The 21136-nt window shown below is 40.3% G+C and overlaps 1 protein-coding gene across 5 annotated transcripts in view; it reads left to right on the top strand.

Moving 5' to 3' along the window:
* Positions 1-21136, top strand: part of LOC143519042 (guanine nucleotide-binding protein subunit alpha-14-like) — a 70218-nt gene that overhangs the window by 10074 nt on the left and 39008 nt on the right. For 3 of the 5 annotated variants that reach the window (XR_013132343.1, XM_077012072.1, XM_077012070.1), the window contains exons 3-7: positions 15741-15892; positions 16178-16306; positions 16409-16538; positions 16621-16774; positions 17285-17359. Coding sequence is in view for 4 of the 5 variants with exons in the window: in XM_077012072.1 (XP_076868187.1) it covers positions 15741-15892; positions 16178-16306; positions 16409-16538; positions 16621-16774; positions 17285-17359 (640 nt within the window). In the remaining variant the exon portion in view is untranslated. Of the gene's footprint in view, positions 1-7259; positions 7329-15740; positions 15893-16177; positions 16307-16408; positions 16539-16620; positions 16775-17284; positions 19267-21136 lie in introns of those variants that run through there. The other 2 variants (XM_077012073.1, XM_077012071.1) reach the window with 2 other exon arrangements.

Raw genomic sequence — 21136 nt, 5'->3', positions numbered from 1 at the left:
AGGCCAGAAAAAACGACCAGCTATTCTGCTCAAGGTCTTCTCCTGTCCTAAGTGACCTGCCCAAGGTTCTGAATGAGCCATTTCCAAAATGCCCTTCCGTAAACCTGAGGGAACTATTAGCTGTTCTACACCATTTTTTTACTCTATATAAAATGTGGTTTTTCATTACAAACTGTATGTCACCTGACCCTGAGTTTGTATTCTGCTCACATTTCTGAAAGAGAAATTTCAGTGAATCATCCTGTTTCTGTAATTCTCCAATGTTTATCGGAATTTCATCTGTACTGCCCTGCGGGACTGTTAGCTCTTCAGCTAAAGTTGTGCCTCTTAACTTATCCTGTCTTGTGCTGTCTACGTGATTTCTTATCTCCTGTTACACCAAAGGGTAGTTCCTGCAAAATAGATACATTTTCAGCTGCTGTCTGTCTAGCCTGACCTCTAGTCATGACCAACACCTCAGTTGTTACCTTACTAGCTGAAAGAAGATCAAGTAATACTGGCATGTCTCTGCCCAGAATCACAGAATACGGCATTCTTTCTACAATACCCACATTAAGCATGTATTGCTGACCGTTCACCTCAACACACACCTCAGCCGTAGGGTAAACCCTCTCGTCACCATGTATACATTTTACCCGTAGTTCTATTCTGGATTAACTGTAATGTATTCACACATGCAGTGGACACTAGTGTTTGACTTACTCCTGTGTCAATAAGTGCTTTGTATGTTTTACCCCCTATTTTAACTGGGACCATGCTCTCCTTGGCGTTATCAGAAGTCTGAAAACTGCTCTCCCTCTTCGGGTTATAACACAGTTGCACTGAACCCCCACTAGCTTCTGGACATGCAGACATTTTGTGTCCCACTCTATTACAGTTGAAACATTTGATAGTTCTCTCGCTACGTGTTTTCACGTGTGGCTGACTCTGTTCTGTGGTGTTGAAATTACGTTTACTGAATTGTGGCATTATTCTGGCATTACTGGGTTTAAAACCACCCCTGAAGTTACCACCCTCAGACCTACCTGGCTCGTTACGATGGAACTTGTTGGTTTGTCCCAGTCTGAAGCCTTGCTCCGCCTGCCTCGCTGTCACGAACGCTTCGGCCATCTCTACCGCTTGTTCGGCTGATGCAGGGCTGCGTTCCACAATCCAGCGCCTCAGCTCCGGATTCACCAGACTCAGGTATTGCTCCAGTACGATGGTTAGTCCAATCTCCTCTTTGCTTTTCTCATTCGGAGTCATCCACTTCTCGTACAGCGATTTGAGCCTGACAAAGAGCTCACGTGGTGTTTCTTCATCCAGTACTTTATGTTTACTTTACGTTGTCTGTACGTTTCTCTATTAATCTCGTACTTCCTCAGAATTGCCGTCTTAATTGCGTCGTAATCTCCGGTGAGTGAACTGTCCATAGCGACATACGCTGCTCTCACTTTCCCATCTAGCAATGGCACTAAATGTAGTGCCCAGTTCTCTTCCAGCCACTGAGCCACTTTAGCCATCCGCTCGAACGTGGTAAGATAGTGTTCTATGTCATCTGAGTCTTTAAGATTTGGCATTCGTGGAGTTGGTGGTGGAATATTCCCGCTGTGATGGTGCTGCTGGAAGCGTTCAGCTATTTGTTGTGACGCCCTAGGTCAGGGGTACTCAACTGGCGCCCGAACGCAGTCCTGTCCGGACCCAATCACATTCCTGATTAACTGGATACGGACCAAAACAAAACCGTAACATTTATTTCAGGGCTATTGAAAAAACACTCCGTCACGAGTGTTACGTTTGCCACCCCCGCTCAACAACTTACGTTCGCCACCCCCGGGCTACAAGCCTGGTTGACGCTTCGCGAGCGGCGCGAGGGTCCGCGCGGCGAAAATAACGTAATCGCTGAGGCTCCGCGTGTGCCTCGCGCGCTGTCGGTTCGCGAGGTCGTGCACCTCTCGAATTTTGTAACTTCGCGCGCGCCGCGCTTCAGCGCAATGAACAAAGTCACGTTTTCAGGGTTCATACACCTTTACAAGGTGGAATTCAAGCACTTGTACGTCACTTTCAAGGTCCATTTCAATATTTCCCAGCATGTTAAACATAATTAAGTTAAATATTTATACATATACTCGAAATAATTCGCTTTTTATCACATTATTTAATGGTTGTTTATTTTAAAAACGCCCAATCTTCACGTCTTCACGTTCTTATGTTTCGTCCTGGAATTACAAGAGGCTCGTATTTGTTAACCTAATACAAGAGAACTATTCAGTCAGACAGATATTTGTTGTGAAACTAAGTAGTTACAATTTCAACTTTAACCTAAATTCCAGCACTTTTCAAACCTGAAACACATAGCAACATTAAAATTGGTCAGGTAAATGTTCATTCCCCTGTTATGAGGGTGTTTCTACCACATATCGTTTCGGACAAAACACCACACCCCCCCCCCCCCCCCCCCCCCGGACCTCAGGTCACAGGTATCTGCCAAAATTGGACCGCGGACAAATTTAGTTGAGTACGCCTGCCCTAGGTGGTTGTATATTCCGAATGATTCATGTCTGAGTCGGTTCATGCCCGGCTTTGGCTCGATCCGGTTCTGGTTGGCGTCCGCATATTTCCTCCTGTAACAGGTTGAATTGATGAGCCATTGAGCACCATCTTTGTTCTTGTCTCATGGACGACACTTTCGCTGCCACCATTTGTCATACTCTCTTCACGACACTTTCGCTGCCACCATTTGTCATACTCTCTTCACGACACTTTCGCTGCCACCATTTGTCATACTCTCTTCACGACACTTTCGCTGCCACCATTTGTCATCAGGCGAGGGGGTACATCAGTCGCCCGCAGGTCCCTTGTACTCAAATACCACCCCTTGGTAGTAATAATCCTAAGCGGAGTGCTGAGTCTGAGTCGCACAGAGATTGGATAAGCTCGTAGAGTATATTTTAAAGCCCATAGGGTAGGTTTATTCATTACACACGTAGAAACAAGGAAAAGAAAAACTTGTAACAAAAAGAAAACAAACGAAAGTTAAAAATCTTGGGGTTACCAACAGAGATTTAGACTGTACACTAGCACGTCCTAGCAACCTCTTTGTCATTGACTTACAGCAGCCAAACGCACACGTTCTACCAGCAAAAACCCAACCAACCTCCAACAAAACAATCCTCTGTCCCTATATACCCATAACCCCACCCTCTGCCTAATTGGACCATACCAATTACAGAGTGGGGTGCGCTTATAGGGGTATGCACTAAAATGGTTTTAACATAAACACACACATGACAAATAATAACATATGAAGAGTTTGGTTCCAAAACGCGATAAACGCCATTTTTTAAAAAAATGAGTTAGAGCCAGAATCAGAATGGTATGTGACCACTCTTGAAAAGCCAATATTCAATTTTGATCAAAACGCCACATCGGCTGTGTAATACTGCCCTGTTTTCTCTCTTTCTTTCCAAAATGCAACAAACGCCAATCCTGATTTCCCGCAGAACGCCACATCTCCACTCATCCAATCACAGCGCACCACCACATATGGAAACACCATAGAACGTAGCCTACTTTGTTAAAATATATCTCGTTTTTCACTCTCAAAATCCGCGAAAATGAACGGTTTTGATAGTATAGAGGAGCCTGTTCGTATAGCAGTTATACTATTTATGTTAATAGTTATACTATTTTCACTATTTATGTCTGTAACGGGTGCGAGAGAGTCGAGGATGCAAAGACGAGGTGTGTTCAAAGGCTACGTTTATTAGGCTTGACGCTGGACACACTCACAGCGTCTTGAAACAGCTGTCAATCACACTGAACAGTAAACGGTCACGGCGCATCATAACACCAGTAGAATACACTACACAGTACACGCTCACGGTGTGCTGACACGGTTTAACACACACAACGAATGTCACGTTAAAGACAAGCACCAAACGATACAAACACACACACTATATACACGTAGCCTAACAAGCACCGCATGAAACACTTGTGAACACACACACACCAACGGACGTACATATAAAGACACGGACAACATTAACACACGCTCGAAGGGAGGGGTTCGGGCTGTAGCGTGACAATGTCTTGTTCGTTAATTAAATGTTTTGAAATTTGTGTTTTTAGGCCCAATGGTCAAACTATTATATTAAGATGTAAAATTTACAGTTATTTGTTATTGTATTTTGCACATTTTCAGTCAAAAAAAATATTCTATTGATGCCAAAGGATATACAAGACATTTTGAAAAAAACATGGCATGGATTTATTGGATTAATTGTTTTTTTTTAATAAATCTTTAAATATTAAAATCTTGATTTGATTTGTTTGTGTTTTTTTAACCTTAGTATGGTATTTGAAAGTTTGAAACAGAAAACAGTGGTTTTCAGCCTACCACTTTCTTGCTAAAGAAAACACATTTTTACTCAAATTGATCAAAATGGATTTATAGCGTTTTGGAACCAAACTCTTCATATACACAACACAGGTACCTTCTGACAAATATTTACATGGACATCCATTATGTATTATTTTACCTTTGTGTACTTTCCCCCAGTATGCTTCAGCTGCCCCCCCTTCTAAGCTATAATGGCCATGGGCTCTTCTGGCCTGCATAAAAGAAGCCCTGAGAGGCGCCCGCACTCCCTTGCATTTCTAGTGCACAACATGATTCATAACACATGTGATAAAATTAATTAATCCCAACATAGAGTCTTTGCAATACTGGGGATGAGCCAGGTACTTGTGACCTCATCACAGCTCCGAATCCGATTTTTAATTTTGCTATTTTTGTTTGGATTATCAAATAAAAAACATTTTGTTTTTCGTTTTGAATATAAAAACAAAAAAAAAAACAAATCAGGCTTGTATTTTCCTGTTTTTTATTTGATAATTATGGTGTGATTTTTGTTTCAATAGTTCCACAAAAGCAAAAGTAAATCCAAGAGCAGAAAGTATATGTTATGAATGCAAAACAGAAAAATATATATCAAAAGTATATATTTTTTTATATAATTGGTTATTTGAAACTTATTTTCGTTTGCATTTTGACAAGTTTTTGGTTCCATTGTTTTAGTTTTTTTGGATTTTCCCAGTAAGGTCTTTTGCTTCTGGAATCTCTCTTTGCTTCTGGTTCGTTTTTTGCTTCTGACTTTTGGAACACATTTCACGTGTGGGAGGGTCTTTGATGAAGGCGTTCCTCTGCAATCTCCATTGGTCACTGATTCCGGACTGACACAGAGCTCTGAGACCGCCTCTGGGACCAAGCCACGCCCACCCCACCAGCCTCCCAGCGTTTTCAAACGTGGCGGAACGCGGTGGTTCTGTTTCACAGTAGCATGTAAACTAAGTTTTACCATAAAAGTTTATACAAAGGTTATAATTAATTGGTAAATGGTCTGTAGATATTGCAAATGTACACTGTATAATAATCCAAACAAAAATAGCAAAATAAAAAAATGGATTCGGAGCCGAACTTGATTTAAATTTTTTAACTTGACCCATTTGCGTGCCCCGGAAGTTACTGATTTGTTTATTCTTCGTGGGCTTCGTTTGTGCGGGAGTGCACTGCAATGTTACTCTGATTGTAGCCTAGACATTGGAACATGGTCTATATTGGTATAGACAACATGACCGGACTGGAACCGCATACTAGTTTAATTAAATATTTATTTGAAGGTGGTCAGAAGCATGCAGAGATTTCGTGCACGTTGCAGCAAATGGGTATCCAGTGATGATAGTGGTCCGGTGTTAATATTTGTCGTGTTTTGTAGTGCTCGTTTACTTTAGTCTCTGCAGTGTTTTCTGTGCCTTGTATTACTTCAGCATTCATACTTATATAAACGTGTTTTCCTTTCATAATCGCTGTGGTCCTTTATATTCCTTCGTGAGTGTTTCTATGAGGTGTGTACTCGGTATGCCTCGTAGCCTAAGTCGCGCACTCTCCGTGTGGGCGCGGTTCACTTAGAGGTAGGGTGACCAGACGTCCTCTTTTCCCCGGACATGTCCTACTTTTGAGACTTAAAAAATGTCCGGGGGGATTTCAAAATCGTCCGGGATTTTGTTCGACTGCCTCAAACAGAATACATGTACAGTGCAAAAGTGTTTACAAGCGAAAGCACGTGTGTCCGCCGGTTCTATGGCGATGAAACGAAAGTGTACGTTTACGGAGGAGTTAAAGAGAAAAAACGTTCGACACACACACCATCCACCTAAATCATTCACCGATACACCGATGACCCCCACCCAGCACAAAAGGTGTCCTCCTTTTCAGAAACCCAACTCTGGTTAACCTACTTAGAGGAGACTAGCTCCGTTAAAGTATGTGCCAGCCCTTTATCGCGATTGTGTCCAACCCACCACGTTACACAGATATCGGTATATTATTTATTTCAGTAATTCCATTCAAAAGGTGAAACTTGTATATTATACTCATTCGTTGCACGCAGATTGATATATTTAAGAAAATTTGAATATTGTGAAAAGGTTCAATATTGAAGACAATATTAAATATTAAATAATAATATTATATATAATATAAATAATATACCAATATCTGTGTAACGTGGTGGGAGTCAGGGTTGGACACAATCGCGATAAAGAGCTGGCACATACTTTAACGGAGCTAGTCTCCTCTAAGTAGGGTGACCAGATTTGGGTTTCTGAAAAGGAGGACAACTTTTGTGCTGGGTGGGGGACATCGGTGTATCGGTGAATGATTTAGGTGAATGGTGTGTGTGTCGAACATTTTTTCTCTTTAACTCCTCCGTAAACGTACACTTTCGTTTCGTCATTGCCGTAGAACCGTGCTTTCGCTTGTAAACACTTTTGCACTGTACATGTATTCTGTTTGAGGCAGTCGAACAAATTCCCCTGCAACGTGCACGAAATCTCTGCATGCGTCTTACCACCTTCAAATAAATATTTAATTAATCTAGAATGTAGTTCCAATATGGTCACGTTGTCTATACCAATATAGACCATGTTCCAATGTCTAGGCTCAGAGTAGAACAAATAACACTGCAGTGCACTCCCGCACAAACGAAGACCACGAAGAATAAACATATCAGTAACTTCCGGGGCACACAAATGGGTCAAGTTAAAAAATCAAAATCAAGTTCGGCTCCGAACCCGTTTTTTTATTTTGCTATTTTTGTTTGGATCATCAAATAAAAAACTGAAAAATACAAGCCTGGTTTGTTTTTTTGTTTTTATATTCAAAACGAAAAACAAAATAATGAATGGTTTTTTCATTTTCCGATTTTGATTTTCAGTTGAATATCAAATGAACGAATGATACATGGATTTACACGGATTCAGCTTCTCTGCAACAGCTAACGACAGTAAGTGTCTCTGCGATATTATGTGAATGGAAAAAGGCAGCCTTAGTGATGTTGCATATATGTGTGTCAAATGAAAGTAGATTTGCAGTAGAAATGCAGTAGATTTAGGTGTTACTGAAAAGCCATCTAGGGTGAGGGGAATATCAGCCCAAAATGCTTCTAGCAGCTTTGAGTCCAAGAATCAACACCTCTGTCTTTTGTAGAAGAAAATTAGATGCCATTCAGTTTTTTTATGTCCTGGACGCAGTTCTCAATTTTGAGAGAAGTAATGATATCATCCGGATTAGAAGATATATACAACTGAGTATCATCTGCGTAGCAATGGAAGCTAATACCATGTCTACGAATGATAGTGCCCAGCGGTAGCATATACAATGAGAATAATATGGGACCCAGTACAGGGACACAATTTTTTACCTTTGTAAATTAAACATTTACTTTTCGTTTACAAAGTAAACAAAATTTGTACATTCGTTATCTACTAGTACAGGGGTGGCCAACCCGTCATAGACCAAGAGCCACTTTTCTTACTGTGTTACGGCAAAGAGCTACATCGTACATGGGCGAGTGTAATCTGTTGAGCGGGGGGGGTGGCGAGTGTAAATTATTAGCTGTGAAGACAGTCAAATGCGTGTTTTCCACTACGCCGGTTTTAAAAGTATTAGCGGCTCGCTAGGCTTGTAAACTAACCACGCACCACGAAAATGTAGTACATTTACATTTACATTTATGGCATTTGGCAGACGCCCTTATCTAGAGCGACTTACATTTTATAGTAGTGTGTCGCCCCGTTTATGCAGGTGAGCCGCGGGTTGGCCACCCCTGTACTAGTACAAATTGGTAACAATCCATCAGGTAGGACCTGAAACAGGAGAGTGCCTGACCTCTTATGCCAATGAGTGTCTCCAGTCTATTTAGTAGAATGTTGTGATCAATGGTGTCAAAAGCAGCACTGAGGTGTAACAGTATAAGAAAAGAAATTAGTGTCCTTTATCAAAGGATATTAAGAGATCGTTTAGTACTTTAGTCAGTGCAGTTTCAGTGCTGTGATGTGGTCTAAATCCAGACTGAAATAACTCTAGGACATGTTCTGTCTGTTAGAAGGAAGAGAGCAAAGAAACTACTTTCTCTAAAATGTTGTATATGAATGACAGATTAGAGATTGACCTATAGTTGGACAGTTCTTGGGGATGAAGACCTGGTTTTTAAATTAGTGGCTTGATGATTGCAAGTTTAAATGAACTGGAAATGTAGCCTAGGCTCAGATAATAGTTCATTATAGTAAGCAAAGGTCCTAATTTGCTGTGCAGTAATTCTTTAAGTAGATGGGTTGGTACGGCATCTAGTATGCATGTGGAGGGCTTGGCAGATTTTACCAATGAAATAAGCTCCTCACGACCAATTGGGGAAAAGGACTCCAAAAGAGCATTAGAGCTGATCAGACAGCTGTCAGGGTGCATTGGCAGGTTGACAGGCTCTGAGATAGTATGACAAATTATTTCAAATCAAATCAAATCAAAGTTTATTTGTATAGCGCTTTTCACAACACATGTTGTCACAAAGCGCTTTACAGGATTTAAAAGGTTAACAATACTATGGGTCCAGAACCCTAATGAGCAAGCCAAAGGCGACAGTGGCGAGGAAAAACTCCCTAAAATTTCCCCAATTTTATCAATCTTATCATTAAAGAATTCCATAAAATTGTTACTGCTGCACTCTAGTGGGATTAGCGATTTGATTTGTTTATGACTCCTCATTTGGCTAGTTCTAAATAGGAGTCTTGGATTGTTTTTATGTTTTTCTATTAAAGCCGATAAGTATGAGGATTTTGCTGTATGGAGGGCATGCTTATATTCAATAAGGCTGTTTTTCCATGATAATCTATATACTTCTATCTTAGAATTTCGCCATTTATTGTACTAAGGCATTATTCTTCTCTCACTGGCTCTCTTATATTGCAAAGTGTGTGTACGACTGTGCAGTATGTATGAAAGTGTGTACAGTGCATGTATTGTGTGCATTGTGTCTGTGTTCTTGAACAACACTTTAGGTATGCGTCTGTGTGGTGTGTGACTGAAGGTGTGTATTTGGCATGAAAGAAGGTCAGTGTGAACATTAACGTTTGTATGAAAAAGTGTACAGTGTGTGTTTGTGTGTCTGTTTAGGTGAACAACACCTTAAGTATGTGTTTGTGTGTGTCTCAGTGATGTGTATCAGAAACAGAGATGTATGTGTGTGTGGGGGAGCTGCTGGTTGTGAGAGGGTTAGGGTCTAATAATGTACAGTCTAGTGTGTATTAAGTTGTTTATGGTGCGTGGTAATATATGTGGTGTGCAGTGTTGTATAAAGTACTGAAATCTCACACTCAAGTAAAAGTATAGGTACCCCTCCAAAATATGACTTTGGTAAAAGTCCAAGTCAGTGACTCAAATGTTACTTGTTAAAGTAAATGTTAAAGTCTTAAAGTATCTGAAACGTCTTGTACTTAAGTATGAGAAGTACTGTAAAAATAGATCTACTCAAGTAATGTAATGAAAAGTATTAAGTAAAAAGTACACAAGGCAAATGCAGTTTGAATGACATTTTTTATATTTTAGTAAACTTTGGTCTAAACACAGTTAAAATGTACAATCAAGTGCAGGCAAAATTGACAAAAACAAAACATTTTGTAAGCCTTCAAATAAGGTCAGTGCTATGTATTTAAAATAACCTCCCCTTGAGGTCATCCTTGCACAATACCCCATTATCACATGAAACTATAAAACTTTCTGTTCATCTTCAAAAGCAACTGGCTTTCAAAATGCCTAGAACTTAGCTGTACTCTTCGTGGGCTGAAAACAAGACCTGCTATGCTGAACAGCCTTTCACATGCTGCCGACGCTGGGAGGGGCATGTTGAGCTTGACAGATAGCTTGCAGACAGAAGGAAATGACTTCAGCAAATCCCTGTGGTCAGCTGAGCAGGACAGGTAGGCATCAAATTGTTTGGCACCATCTTGGGTCTTAGACGCCTGCAGAGACGAGAAGAAGTCATCTTCATATGAAGAACTTGACCTGGTCATATCACCTGGCTGCATGGAGGGATTCTCGAGATGCTGCTTGATGTAATCAATTCCTGAAATACAGAAAAGTTGTAGCACTTAAATGATGCAGCTTTCTGCCATGTTGTGGCCATAGTCACAGTGAAATAAAGCATTTGATTTTTCTCTTGCCTTCATTCATTTCGTGCACCAACCAACAGGCAAATCTGTTGATACTACAAAGTGTCAAGACAAACTTATCGTAAGTTTAATACATCTGTTCAGCTTACAAAAGTAATATTAACTTCAATGACTACCATTTTGTGAAATTATGGTGGTGCAAAAGTGAGTACACCCCCCATGTTAAAATTCCATAGTGTATCATGATCTGCTTCAGCAGTCACAATACATGTAGACATGTTTGCTTCTTTTGGTGAAATTCAGATTGCCAAACCAACCATTCATGCAATCCCAAACCAAGTCAGTACCACTAACATTCTTGACTGCAAGCATGACACTTTTCTTTGTACTTTTCACTTGGTCACCATCACATGCAATCTAAAGCAAATTTGTTTATCATGGTCTCAAAAAAAAAAACAGACTATGGATTGCTGGAAGCATGTCATGTGCTCTGACAAAATAAAAAATTTGTTTTTGATTGTGTCAAATGTGTGGTGGTGACCAAGTTAGTAAAGAAAAGTGTCCCATGCCTACAGTAAAGCATGGTAGTGGTACTGACATGGTTTTGGGCTACAAGGTCAGCAAACATCGGCTTGACAGCAGACGCACACACAAAGTTTGTTTCAGTTTTAAAGAGTAGCACATGTTAATGGTTTGTCATTTAGAACTTGCATGCCTTTCATATATTCGTTAAATTTACTCTAAATAGCTATCGCTTTCACCTTCATCCCCCCTTGAATCAAAGAGGCTAGGTAGCCTGCTACAGCCAACATTTAGCCTAGGCTAAATACACATGTGAAACCGAAACAATGCCAAACAAAAAGTTCATTTGTACAGGTAACGTTATATTCAAGATTCTACAATAGTGCCTAATGAGCATGCTAAGGCAACAGGAGGATTATAACAATTTCATAAGAAGTTACCTCAATGTGTTTCTTCAAGTTGGACGGGGAGTTTCTGTACGATAGAATTTCCACGTCTTTGGGCAGGCATAACATGCATTTCATGCGGTACGACGAATCTTTAACCCCCAAGAAATCAAACATTGTGTTTAAATAAGGCCACGGGTTCTCATGATTTGCTGGTGGTTCCCCTGTAGACGAGTCCATCGCCGCTGCTACTGCTGCTGTTGTTGTCATCGTTGTCTCCATCTCGTCTTCCATGTGGCTGCTGATTGCGAGCTGGCTTTGTGCTTAATGGGCGCCATACAGGTGTATCTTATTGGCGGTGATGAACAAGCCCAGGCATGATTCTGACTTCAGTAGGTGGGGTCAAAACATTGCGTTTTCTCTCTCTTTCTCTTTTTTTTGTAACGAGCAACTAAACCGAACATTGAAAATGTATCGGAGTAAAAGTATGCAATTACATTCAGAAAAATAGTGAAGTAAAAGTGAAAGTTGTCGAAAAAATTTAAACTCGAGGAAAGTACAAAGTATTCCAAAATATACTTAAGTACAGTAGTGAAGTATTTTTACTTCGTTACTATACAACACTGGTGGTGTGTATGAAGGTGTATTGTGTATATGGTGTGTGTAGTGCATGAAGGTGTATAGTGTAAGGTGTATTGTGTGTATGACAACACACCTCTTTAGGTATGCATGTGTCTGTATGCAGTGGGTATGAGAGAGATGTATTTATGTGTGTGCCTGTGTGGAATGGGTATGAGAAAGATGTATGTGTGTGTGTTTTGGGGGGGAGCAACTAGTTTTGAGAGGATTAGAGTGCAATGTGTGTAGTCTAGTGTGTGTTATGGTTCAAATACAGTATAGAAAAAAAACTAACAATGTTCTCGTGCGTGCGTACAGCGTGAGAAAGAGCAATTGCGTTGCTGAGATGGGCTGCGGTGGAGGCTGCGCTGCCTCAGCTTTTCATACACAACACTCCACTGTGCTGCCACTGCTCCTCCGCGCACCGCCGGTCGTAACTCCGGTCCGTCGTTAACCAGACCCATCATTAAGCGGGGACTCACTGTATGTGTGTATGTGGAGTGGGTATGAAAGAGATGTATGTATGTGTGTGTCTTTGTGGTGTGTATGTGGAATGGGTTTGAGAGAGATGTATGTATGTGCGTGTGTGGGAGGAGTCACTCTGTCACTGCTGCTTTGAGTGGAGAAGCCTTGTATAATCTGATTTGCACCCTCCAAACAAACAGTCATAGTTCGTGACATATCTAACTTATCGCTTAACCGAAGAGATTGTATAAGAGAGGACCCCTTGATGATTTTGGTGTAATTGTGTGTGATATGACCCAATACTGTCTGATTTATGACAAGTTAAACACAGAGGCAAATTGTGAAAAAGCCAATTCTGATTTTGTCAAATTTACATGGGAGCCAATGGGGAAGTTTTATGTTCAGGTTTCTGCAAGTTTCTCTACCATTTAAAATTTACATTGAGTTTCTAGGTGAATGTTTAAGGATTTTACAGCAGTTTATCCAGGAGATTTTTGATCATTTTTCATGCCAGCACATTCATTTCTATGGGGCTTCAAAACATTTTTTTACTTAAATGTATTAAACATTATATCAACTCAAAACAGTTTGAACGGAATCTGTACGTTAAGCGGTTCGGGCTGTATTTCAAGCCCTATAACTAGATTTGCATTTCCTGAAGGAAATACTATATTGCTTGAAAAGAGGTGCCCTAGAGTGTAATGTTTTGTGTGTGTTAAGCTGTGTATGGTGTAGGGTTGTCCCGATCCGATGTTTGGATCGGATCGGCTGCTGATATTAACAAAAAATGCGTATCGGTATCGGATCGGCAGGCACGAGAAAATGCCGATCCAGACTCCCAATCCAGTTTTTTTTAAGTCCGATCCGGGTTTTTCAGCGCACCCATTTAGATAATCCATTCCAGTTTTTGCTGTGGTTTTGCCAGTGAGAGTAAAATCCGGTCCGCATTTTCCAGCACACCTTCAGCACACATGCATAGCATCTCCCCAATTTAGCTCCGCTAATTCTAAATCATCTCCTAACCATTAGGACCGCCGTGTAAATTTAAAGTTATCTGTAAAAATGTAAGTTGTGTGGGATTATTTTACCTTAAAGGATGACAAAGACGAAGAGGTAGAGTGCAACATATGCCACAGTAAAGCCAAGCGTGGTGGTAAAGCTGTAAGAACTTTTAATACAATCAATCTAATCAAGCATTTAGCGAAATACCACCATAAACAACATGACAAGTTTCTAAAGAAAACCGAAGACAAAAAGAAAGGTCCTACACAACTAACACTGGCAGAAACGTTTGAATTGAAGGGAGTGTATAGATGGGGATGGAGCAGCAAAGTGTGGAGTAGAAGGCATGTTGCTTTCAATTAGTTTACGATATGTGCACGGATTTTTTTTAAGCTTTGGTTTACACTTGTTCAAGAGCACTGATGGATAATAGACTATTTGTTAATAGACTATTTTCCACTCAGGTTGTGTGTTTTTTGCGAGGCAGAACAGGGAGGCGGACACAAACGCTGAGGAGAGTGAGATTTATTAAAGGAAATTCCAAAATCAGGGTCGAAGAGGATAGCACGGGTCAAATCATTGAGAGAGTCCGAACATTGAACAAGCAACGACATTGTAACACAAGGAGTACTCACAGAAACCAGGCAGGGAAAACGGAACAGGCTGAAACAAACGGGGAAACGCAAATACAGATACAAGAGCCAGCGAACGTGAACAGAGAATACATGAAGCACAAAACAACCGATGACTAGACCTGCGAGATACAGGGACTAATATACACAGAACTAGACAAGGACCAGGTGATAACAATGACGACAGGGGCGTGGCAGAAAATAGGAAATCAATAGAGACAAACGAGCAGGGCGGGATGAACAGGCAAGAAACACAGACATGAGGGAACCCAGAGTGACAGCTAGGAGAGGGGGCATAGCCCTACGTGACAGTTTTGCTTTTTAAATATAATTTACAATATTATTTGCACTTGTGGCTTTTTAATCCTTTGTTTAATGATGCCATTTCTGTTTGTTATTTAATATTTTGAGTTTATAGTAGCTAAATAAACAGGTCAGTTTCTCCTTACCAACCATTGTGTATTATTCAAACACACCTAATTCAGCTGGCTACTTGTTATCAAGAGTAAAACGCTTTTCAACATGAGTTAGACAACAAAGTAGGTTGACTAAATAACTTTAAACTTTAATACATGCTCAGATAGTCCGGTATCGGTATCGGCCGGTATCGGATCGGAAGTGCAAATAAATATTGGTATCGGATCGGAAGTTCAAAAAGCTGGATCGGGACATCCCTAGTATGGTGTGTGGTAATGTATGTGGTGTGTATGGTGTATATGTTGTATATGGTGTGTATTGTATATGAAGGTGTGTTGTGTGTATTATGTGATGATATTCTAGTGTGTTCAGTGTGTGCATGTATGTGTGTGAATTATGGAGTGATGTGTATATGGCATGAATAAAGGTGAGTATATGGGTGTTTAATGGTATGTGCAGTGTTTATGAAGATGTGTACAATGTGTACACGGTGTGTGCATAGTGTGTGTCTGTATTTGTGAGTCTGTCAGTTGAAAAATACGTCTTTGGGTATGTGTCTGTGTGTGTGTTATGTGAGAGTGCGTGTTTATGACTGTGTGCAGTGTGTATGAAAGTGCTTACAGTGAGTGTATTGTGTGCATAGTGTGTGCCTGTGTTTGTGTGTCTGTGTACTTAAACAACACCTTAGGTATGTGTCTGTGTGGTGTGTAAATGAAGTTGTGTATATGGCATGAAAGAAGTTGAGTGTGTGAACATTATCGTGTGCAGTGTGTTTGAAAGTGTGTACAGTGTTTGTGGGTGTTTGTGTGACTGTTTAGGTGAACAACACCTGCTTAAGTATGTGTCTGTTTGTGTGTGTCTGAGCGTGTCAGAGACAGAGATGTATGTGTGTGGGGGAGGGGAGCTGCTGGTAGTCAGAGGGTTGGAGTGTAATGTGTGTAGAGTGTGTATTAAGTTGTTTATGGTGTGTGGGAATATATGTGGTGTGTATGAAGGTGTACAGTGTGTATAGTGTGATGTGTATGAAGGTGTGCCATGTGTATGACAACACCATAGGTATGTGTCTGTGTGCAGTGGGTATGAGAGAAATGTATGTATGTGTATGTGTGGTGTGTCTGTGTGAATATGTTGCACTTTGATTGCAAGAAGACTTTCCTGCTAAAAGTGTAGAGTCAGATTTTGTAACAAAAACTCTCACTGCCTGTTCCAGAGTTTTGCAGCAGTGCTACGGAGAGTTACACCAGAAAGTGTTATAACAATGGAGCCCCATTATGAAGCTATAAAGAATGTTTGGAGCGATGTCGGTATCCAGCAGTGCTATGAGCGCAAGAGAGAGTTTCAGCTCTCAGACTCTGCCAAATAGTGAGTTCATTATGAGTGGACCTCTCTGCTTGGACTGTCTAGTTCTTTGCTGAATAAGGAGCCAATCAACTCATGTTTGTGATCAAATAGAATAAGGCTATCTGTGATAGATACTTTAAAAGGATTTTGTTACTTAATCATATAATAATTTTTTTATTTACCACAATACTAAACTATTCAGTACTTTGAAATTGCAGTGTACAATTTGAAGTTCAGTTGACATCATCAATTAGGATGTCTGTGTGCATGCTTATTATTATTTGTGAATGTATTTTTTCTTGTTAGTTACCTGGACAACATGGACAGAATCTCTGCTTCTTTTTATGTTCCTACATTGCAAGATATCCTACGAGTCAGGGTTCCTACCACTGGAATTATTGAGTATCCTTTTAAAATCAACTCTGTTATATTCAGGTAAAGTCTTCTGCAAACAAGACATTCCAATAACCTTTTTATACTTAATGTATTGTGGGGTAATAAAAAAGTATTTTGTGACAAACACATATATGGTTACAGGATGGTTGATGTGGGGGGTCAGCGGTCAGAGAGGAGGAAGTGGATTCACTGTTTTGAAAATGTGACCTCTATAATCTTCCTGGTAGCACTAAGCGAGTATGACCAGGTCTTGTATGAAAACACCAACGAGGTGGGACACCCTTTTAATATAAATCTGATTAAATAAAAATGACTGAACCACATCCTGGTTATTGTAACTGTCTGCTCCCCAGAACCGCATGGAGGAGAGTAAGGCTCTATTTAAGACCATCATCACCTACTCTTGGTTCCAAAATACCTCCATAATCCTCTTCCTCAACAAGACAGACCTACTTAGGGAGAAAATTACCAAGTCCCACCTTGAAGACTACTTTCCTGAATACAAGGGTGAGGGAACTAATGAACACAAATGCTCACCATACCAAACAAGTACTCAAGTAGTACCATTTCTCAAGGTGTTTCTGCTTGTTCATCTTATGACTGATGACTGAACTTTCAGTGATGGTGTTCCAAAGTGTTGTTTTTTGCCATGTTTGTACTCATAGTTAACATTAAAGGCAGAAATGTTACAAGGTAAATTTTTACATTGAATGCAAGGAAAAAGCTGGTTACCAAATTCCAGGTTGATTCAATTTTTCCAAATAGTGTAAATATTTATACTTGTACCCTTAAATTGAACTCTGCCACTTATATCAGATGACATGATAAAAAGTTGCAAGAAACAGTCATTTTCTTTTGTGCTAGTCTTTTATCTTTAACCCCAAATGCTTCAAAATATGGCTTATGGGCTCTTTTGTATGTATTGCATTTATCAGGATTATACCACAGCAATTACAGCCATATAGTGATATTTGGTCTGTGGTTACAGTCCATTTTTTTATTCTATTATTTCCTCAGGACCTAAGAAAGATGCAGGTGCAGCAATGACATTTGTGCTCAAAATGTATGAAGCACAGAACACAGGACTCAAGCGTATGTACTCACATTTCACATGCGCCACTGACACAGATAATATCAGTAAAATCTTCCTGGGAGTGAAAGACACCATTATGAGAATTCACTTTGTGGAATTCATCTTAAATTAAGACATATGTGCAAGTCTATACAAAATATTTTATGATCTGCTGAAATGTCTAAGCTTTTGGTCTACTCCATAATGTTTCACAAAGGTAGTACATAGCATTCATTCATCTTGTTTTTGATGTTGGTGATTAATGTTTTGTGTTGTTATTTTGAAATTCTACTTTTTGTTTATACACACAGATCCATGTGTGTGTTTGCTTAGATAACATGTCCTCATGTCTTATTTTTTTATGCTGTTAAAGTTGAAAAGAAGTGAAGTCACTTTCATGACTGTACACTGAAAATGTTTCTTTCATGAGTGGCAATATTGCCATCTAATTAACTGTCCTCCACAACTAGATTCTTGAATAAGGAAAAACAGATCAAATAGGGAAGCTGTGTTTTCACCCAACTCTCATCTGATTAATTTATTTCAAATATCCCAAGAGAGGACACATCAAAAACAAATGATTTTTTGCAAAGAAATATTTACATTTACGGCATTTGGCAGACGCCCTTATCCAGAGCGACTTACATTTTAATCTCATTTTTTTATACAAGTGAGCAATTGAGGGTTAAGGGCCTTGCTCAGGGGCACCTCAGTCATGGCCTCAGGTCTGGGAATCGAACCTGCGACCCTCCGGTCACAAGACCAGTTCCCTAACCATCAGGCCATGACTGCCCTATGTTTGCTGCAGCCATTTAAAAGTCACAATACAATTTTTTTTCAATTGCATAGAGACTATTAAGATATTCAGTGTCCGGTATACTGGACATTTGGAATTAAGGGCATAGACTCCGCATGAGTTTGAAAACGTCCAATATTTATTAGCTAACACAGGATCCAGAGCAAGTGCATTTTCTATGTTAAGTGTTAGGGGAATCATGTAATACATTTTTACAATAAAAATTACATACAAATTTGGAAGTACATATAAACATTTTGCAGTACATTTCCAATAGTTTAAAACAACTGAATTATCTTTAATGTTCCTCATTTGTCACTATTCAAGTCAACACATTAATAATCTTGCTTCTATTTTTTTCTTTAATTTTAGATTTATTTTCATATAATCCATGTAATATGCATTAAATGTATTTCATTCAAATTTGTTAATAAAAAATAGAATTACTAAAAACTTCAGTCAAAATATTCAGCATGTCAGTTTTGCTCACATTTACCTTTCCCTTCCTATTTACACAATTTATTTTAGAATACAAACATTTCTGACATGCATGGTGACAGGTGACAGGTGGCAGAAGAGGAGCTGTGAGCTCATCTGTGCTCCTCCTCTTTTGACCCCTACTGAACACCAGACATTCTCCAACATAATGAAGGAAATCCAACAAATCTAAAGTGTCTTTTTGGCAATGCCAAACTATTCACAATCCTGAACATATTCTACCCATGAATTCACAAGGGCCAAATCCACAAAATGAAAAAATACATGCACTGGCCACTTAGTTTGAGTACTAATCCTGTATAATGAAATCATTCGATTGCAGAGGTCTACTCCACCCATATTTTGGTTGTATGCACCAACAATGTATGGCCTTTTAACATCTGTTTAACACCTGTTGTCCATCCATTTTACAACACATAACGTTTCATTGTGCCTTACCAGTTCACAGTAGCGGCCATGGCCTTCCTTTTTTAGTGTACTGTCAGTGGGCAGGTGTTGTCGTATTGGTAACCTGTTTGTCATGATAGTGCCTGTTGCTAACAGCCCTTTTTCTCTTAACTTGTCAAGCAGTGGGATGCTTGTGAAGTACCTGTCAAAGTACAACTCTGTACCCACAGGTAGAGCTTGCACAAGTTTCATGACAACTGAGCCACCTATGCAAATGGTTTTATCTGGGTTAGCATCTGGCCAGTTTTCTGTTGCACCTTGACAGATAAAAAAAATTAAGTACACATCCTCTGGATGAAGCTAGTAATTGTAATGAATGTAATTCTTCAAGTCAATTGGGTTTGGCTTGCTTGGGACCTATTGTTGAAGAGCTGTGGCCCCAGAGAAGGGAATCATTTGCTCATCTATTGCAACTTTTTTGGCCTGGGTAATTTCAGGCAGGTTTCTCGAAATTTCTTTATAATTGATGCAACTTTCCACAATCTGTTGTTTTTTTTGCTCATCACCACAGACATCCAAATTGTTGACAAAATGCAAATTGTTTCTCAATTTGTAGACCAGGGGTGGATCTAGGGGCGGGCCTGGATGGGCCAGCCTGATTGGCAGCTGGGCCTGCCTAATCACAAGCTCAGAATACAGTTTTCCGTATGAAAATTAATGAAAATAAACTATAATTGCTGCAGTATGGCCCGCGTGACATTTATTGACCATACACCCCGCCCACCCCGTACAAATTTCATTCGCCCCCCCCCCCGTCAACAACTTTTGTTCGTGCTTGCCCACCCCAATTACACTTTGGCTGAGGTGTCCAGTGGTCTCTGTCTGCATCAGGTGTGTACCGTGGATCCACATATGCTGGAACATCAAAAGGTTTGAATGCTGCATGCTTAAATAAGTGCCTCAATTGTCCAGACAGTTCAGCTTCCTGTAAAATATTTCAATATGCTTACAATTAACAAAACTGAACAATATTTAAAATGACAATGCCTTTTATTTTAACATTAAGCTACGTTTTATTTAGGTTACCTCTTCCTTTTCATCTGGAGTCCCTATCACTTTCCCTAAAAAGTATGGACTCACCAGTCTGGGATGAGCACTCATTTAGACATTTTATTCTGTAGAACAAACTCAGATCAAAAACAGATGCAAAAAATAAGGTCATTCCAAAGTGCAACTTGTTGGCTTTCAGAAACACTAAAAGAAATAATATTTAAAAAATAGGCTTCCGGTTTCGGGCAGCATGGCGTAGGTCGCAGAGAACACGAACTCCGCAGAGCAAGGTTATTTGTTACCTATGGTGCACATTTAATTTACTTTTTTCGCGACTGAAGCTTTGTTTTAGTTTATCTTCCCGATTCACTGGCTCTATTTTTTGCCGACATGCGGCCTAAATCGAGCAAAACCGCCGTTTCCTCTCAGCCTCTCATCGGCCCGGCTCTCGCTGCTGCCTCCTCTGCCTCGAGTGGCGCATCTCCTCCGAGAGAGAAGCGTGCTTCCCCCGATCTTTCCAAAGAGCTCACCGCTCTAAAATCGGATATCATACAAGTGGTAATTTCGGAGCCTACGCATGTGCTTACAGCTGAGTTCCACACAATCTCCGGGGACTACTACTCAAAACTCCATACGGAGCTCCAGGAGATGAAAACCGAGCTTCTCCGAGACAACGCGTCGCTGAGAGCGGAGCTCGGGTCAGTCGTACACACCGTCTCCGAAGTCGAATCCTCCTTGTCGGCTCTCTCGGACGACGTTGTGAGCCTCACGGCAAAGGTTGAGTCCCTCTTGAGTGAGCTTGCTAGAGTCTACGCTAAGTGCGAGGATTTGGAGGCTCGTTCGCGCCGCCAAAATATCCGGATTATTGGTGTGCCCGAGGACAACGCACGATTTACTCTGTCCAACTCTAATGTGTCAGAGCTCTTGAGGGAGGCCCTCTCCTTGGAGAAAAGCCCACTTGTGGATAGAGCACACTGCTCTCTGGCGCCTCGTCCAAAACCCGATGAGCCTCCTCGCCCAATAATAGTGAGGTTGCACTATTTTGAGGACTGCGCTCGAATTCTCA

Source organism: Brachyhypopomus gauderio, chromosome 7 (assembly GCF_052324685.1).
Source record: "Brachyhypopomus gauderio isolate BG-103 chromosome 7, BGAUD_0.2, whole genome shotgun sequence".
NCBI lineage: Eukaryota > Metazoa > Chordata > Actinopteri > Gymnotiformes > Hypopomidae > Brachyhypopomus > Brachyhypopomus gauderio.
This window is presented reverse-complemented; position numbering and strand designations above follow the sequence as displayed.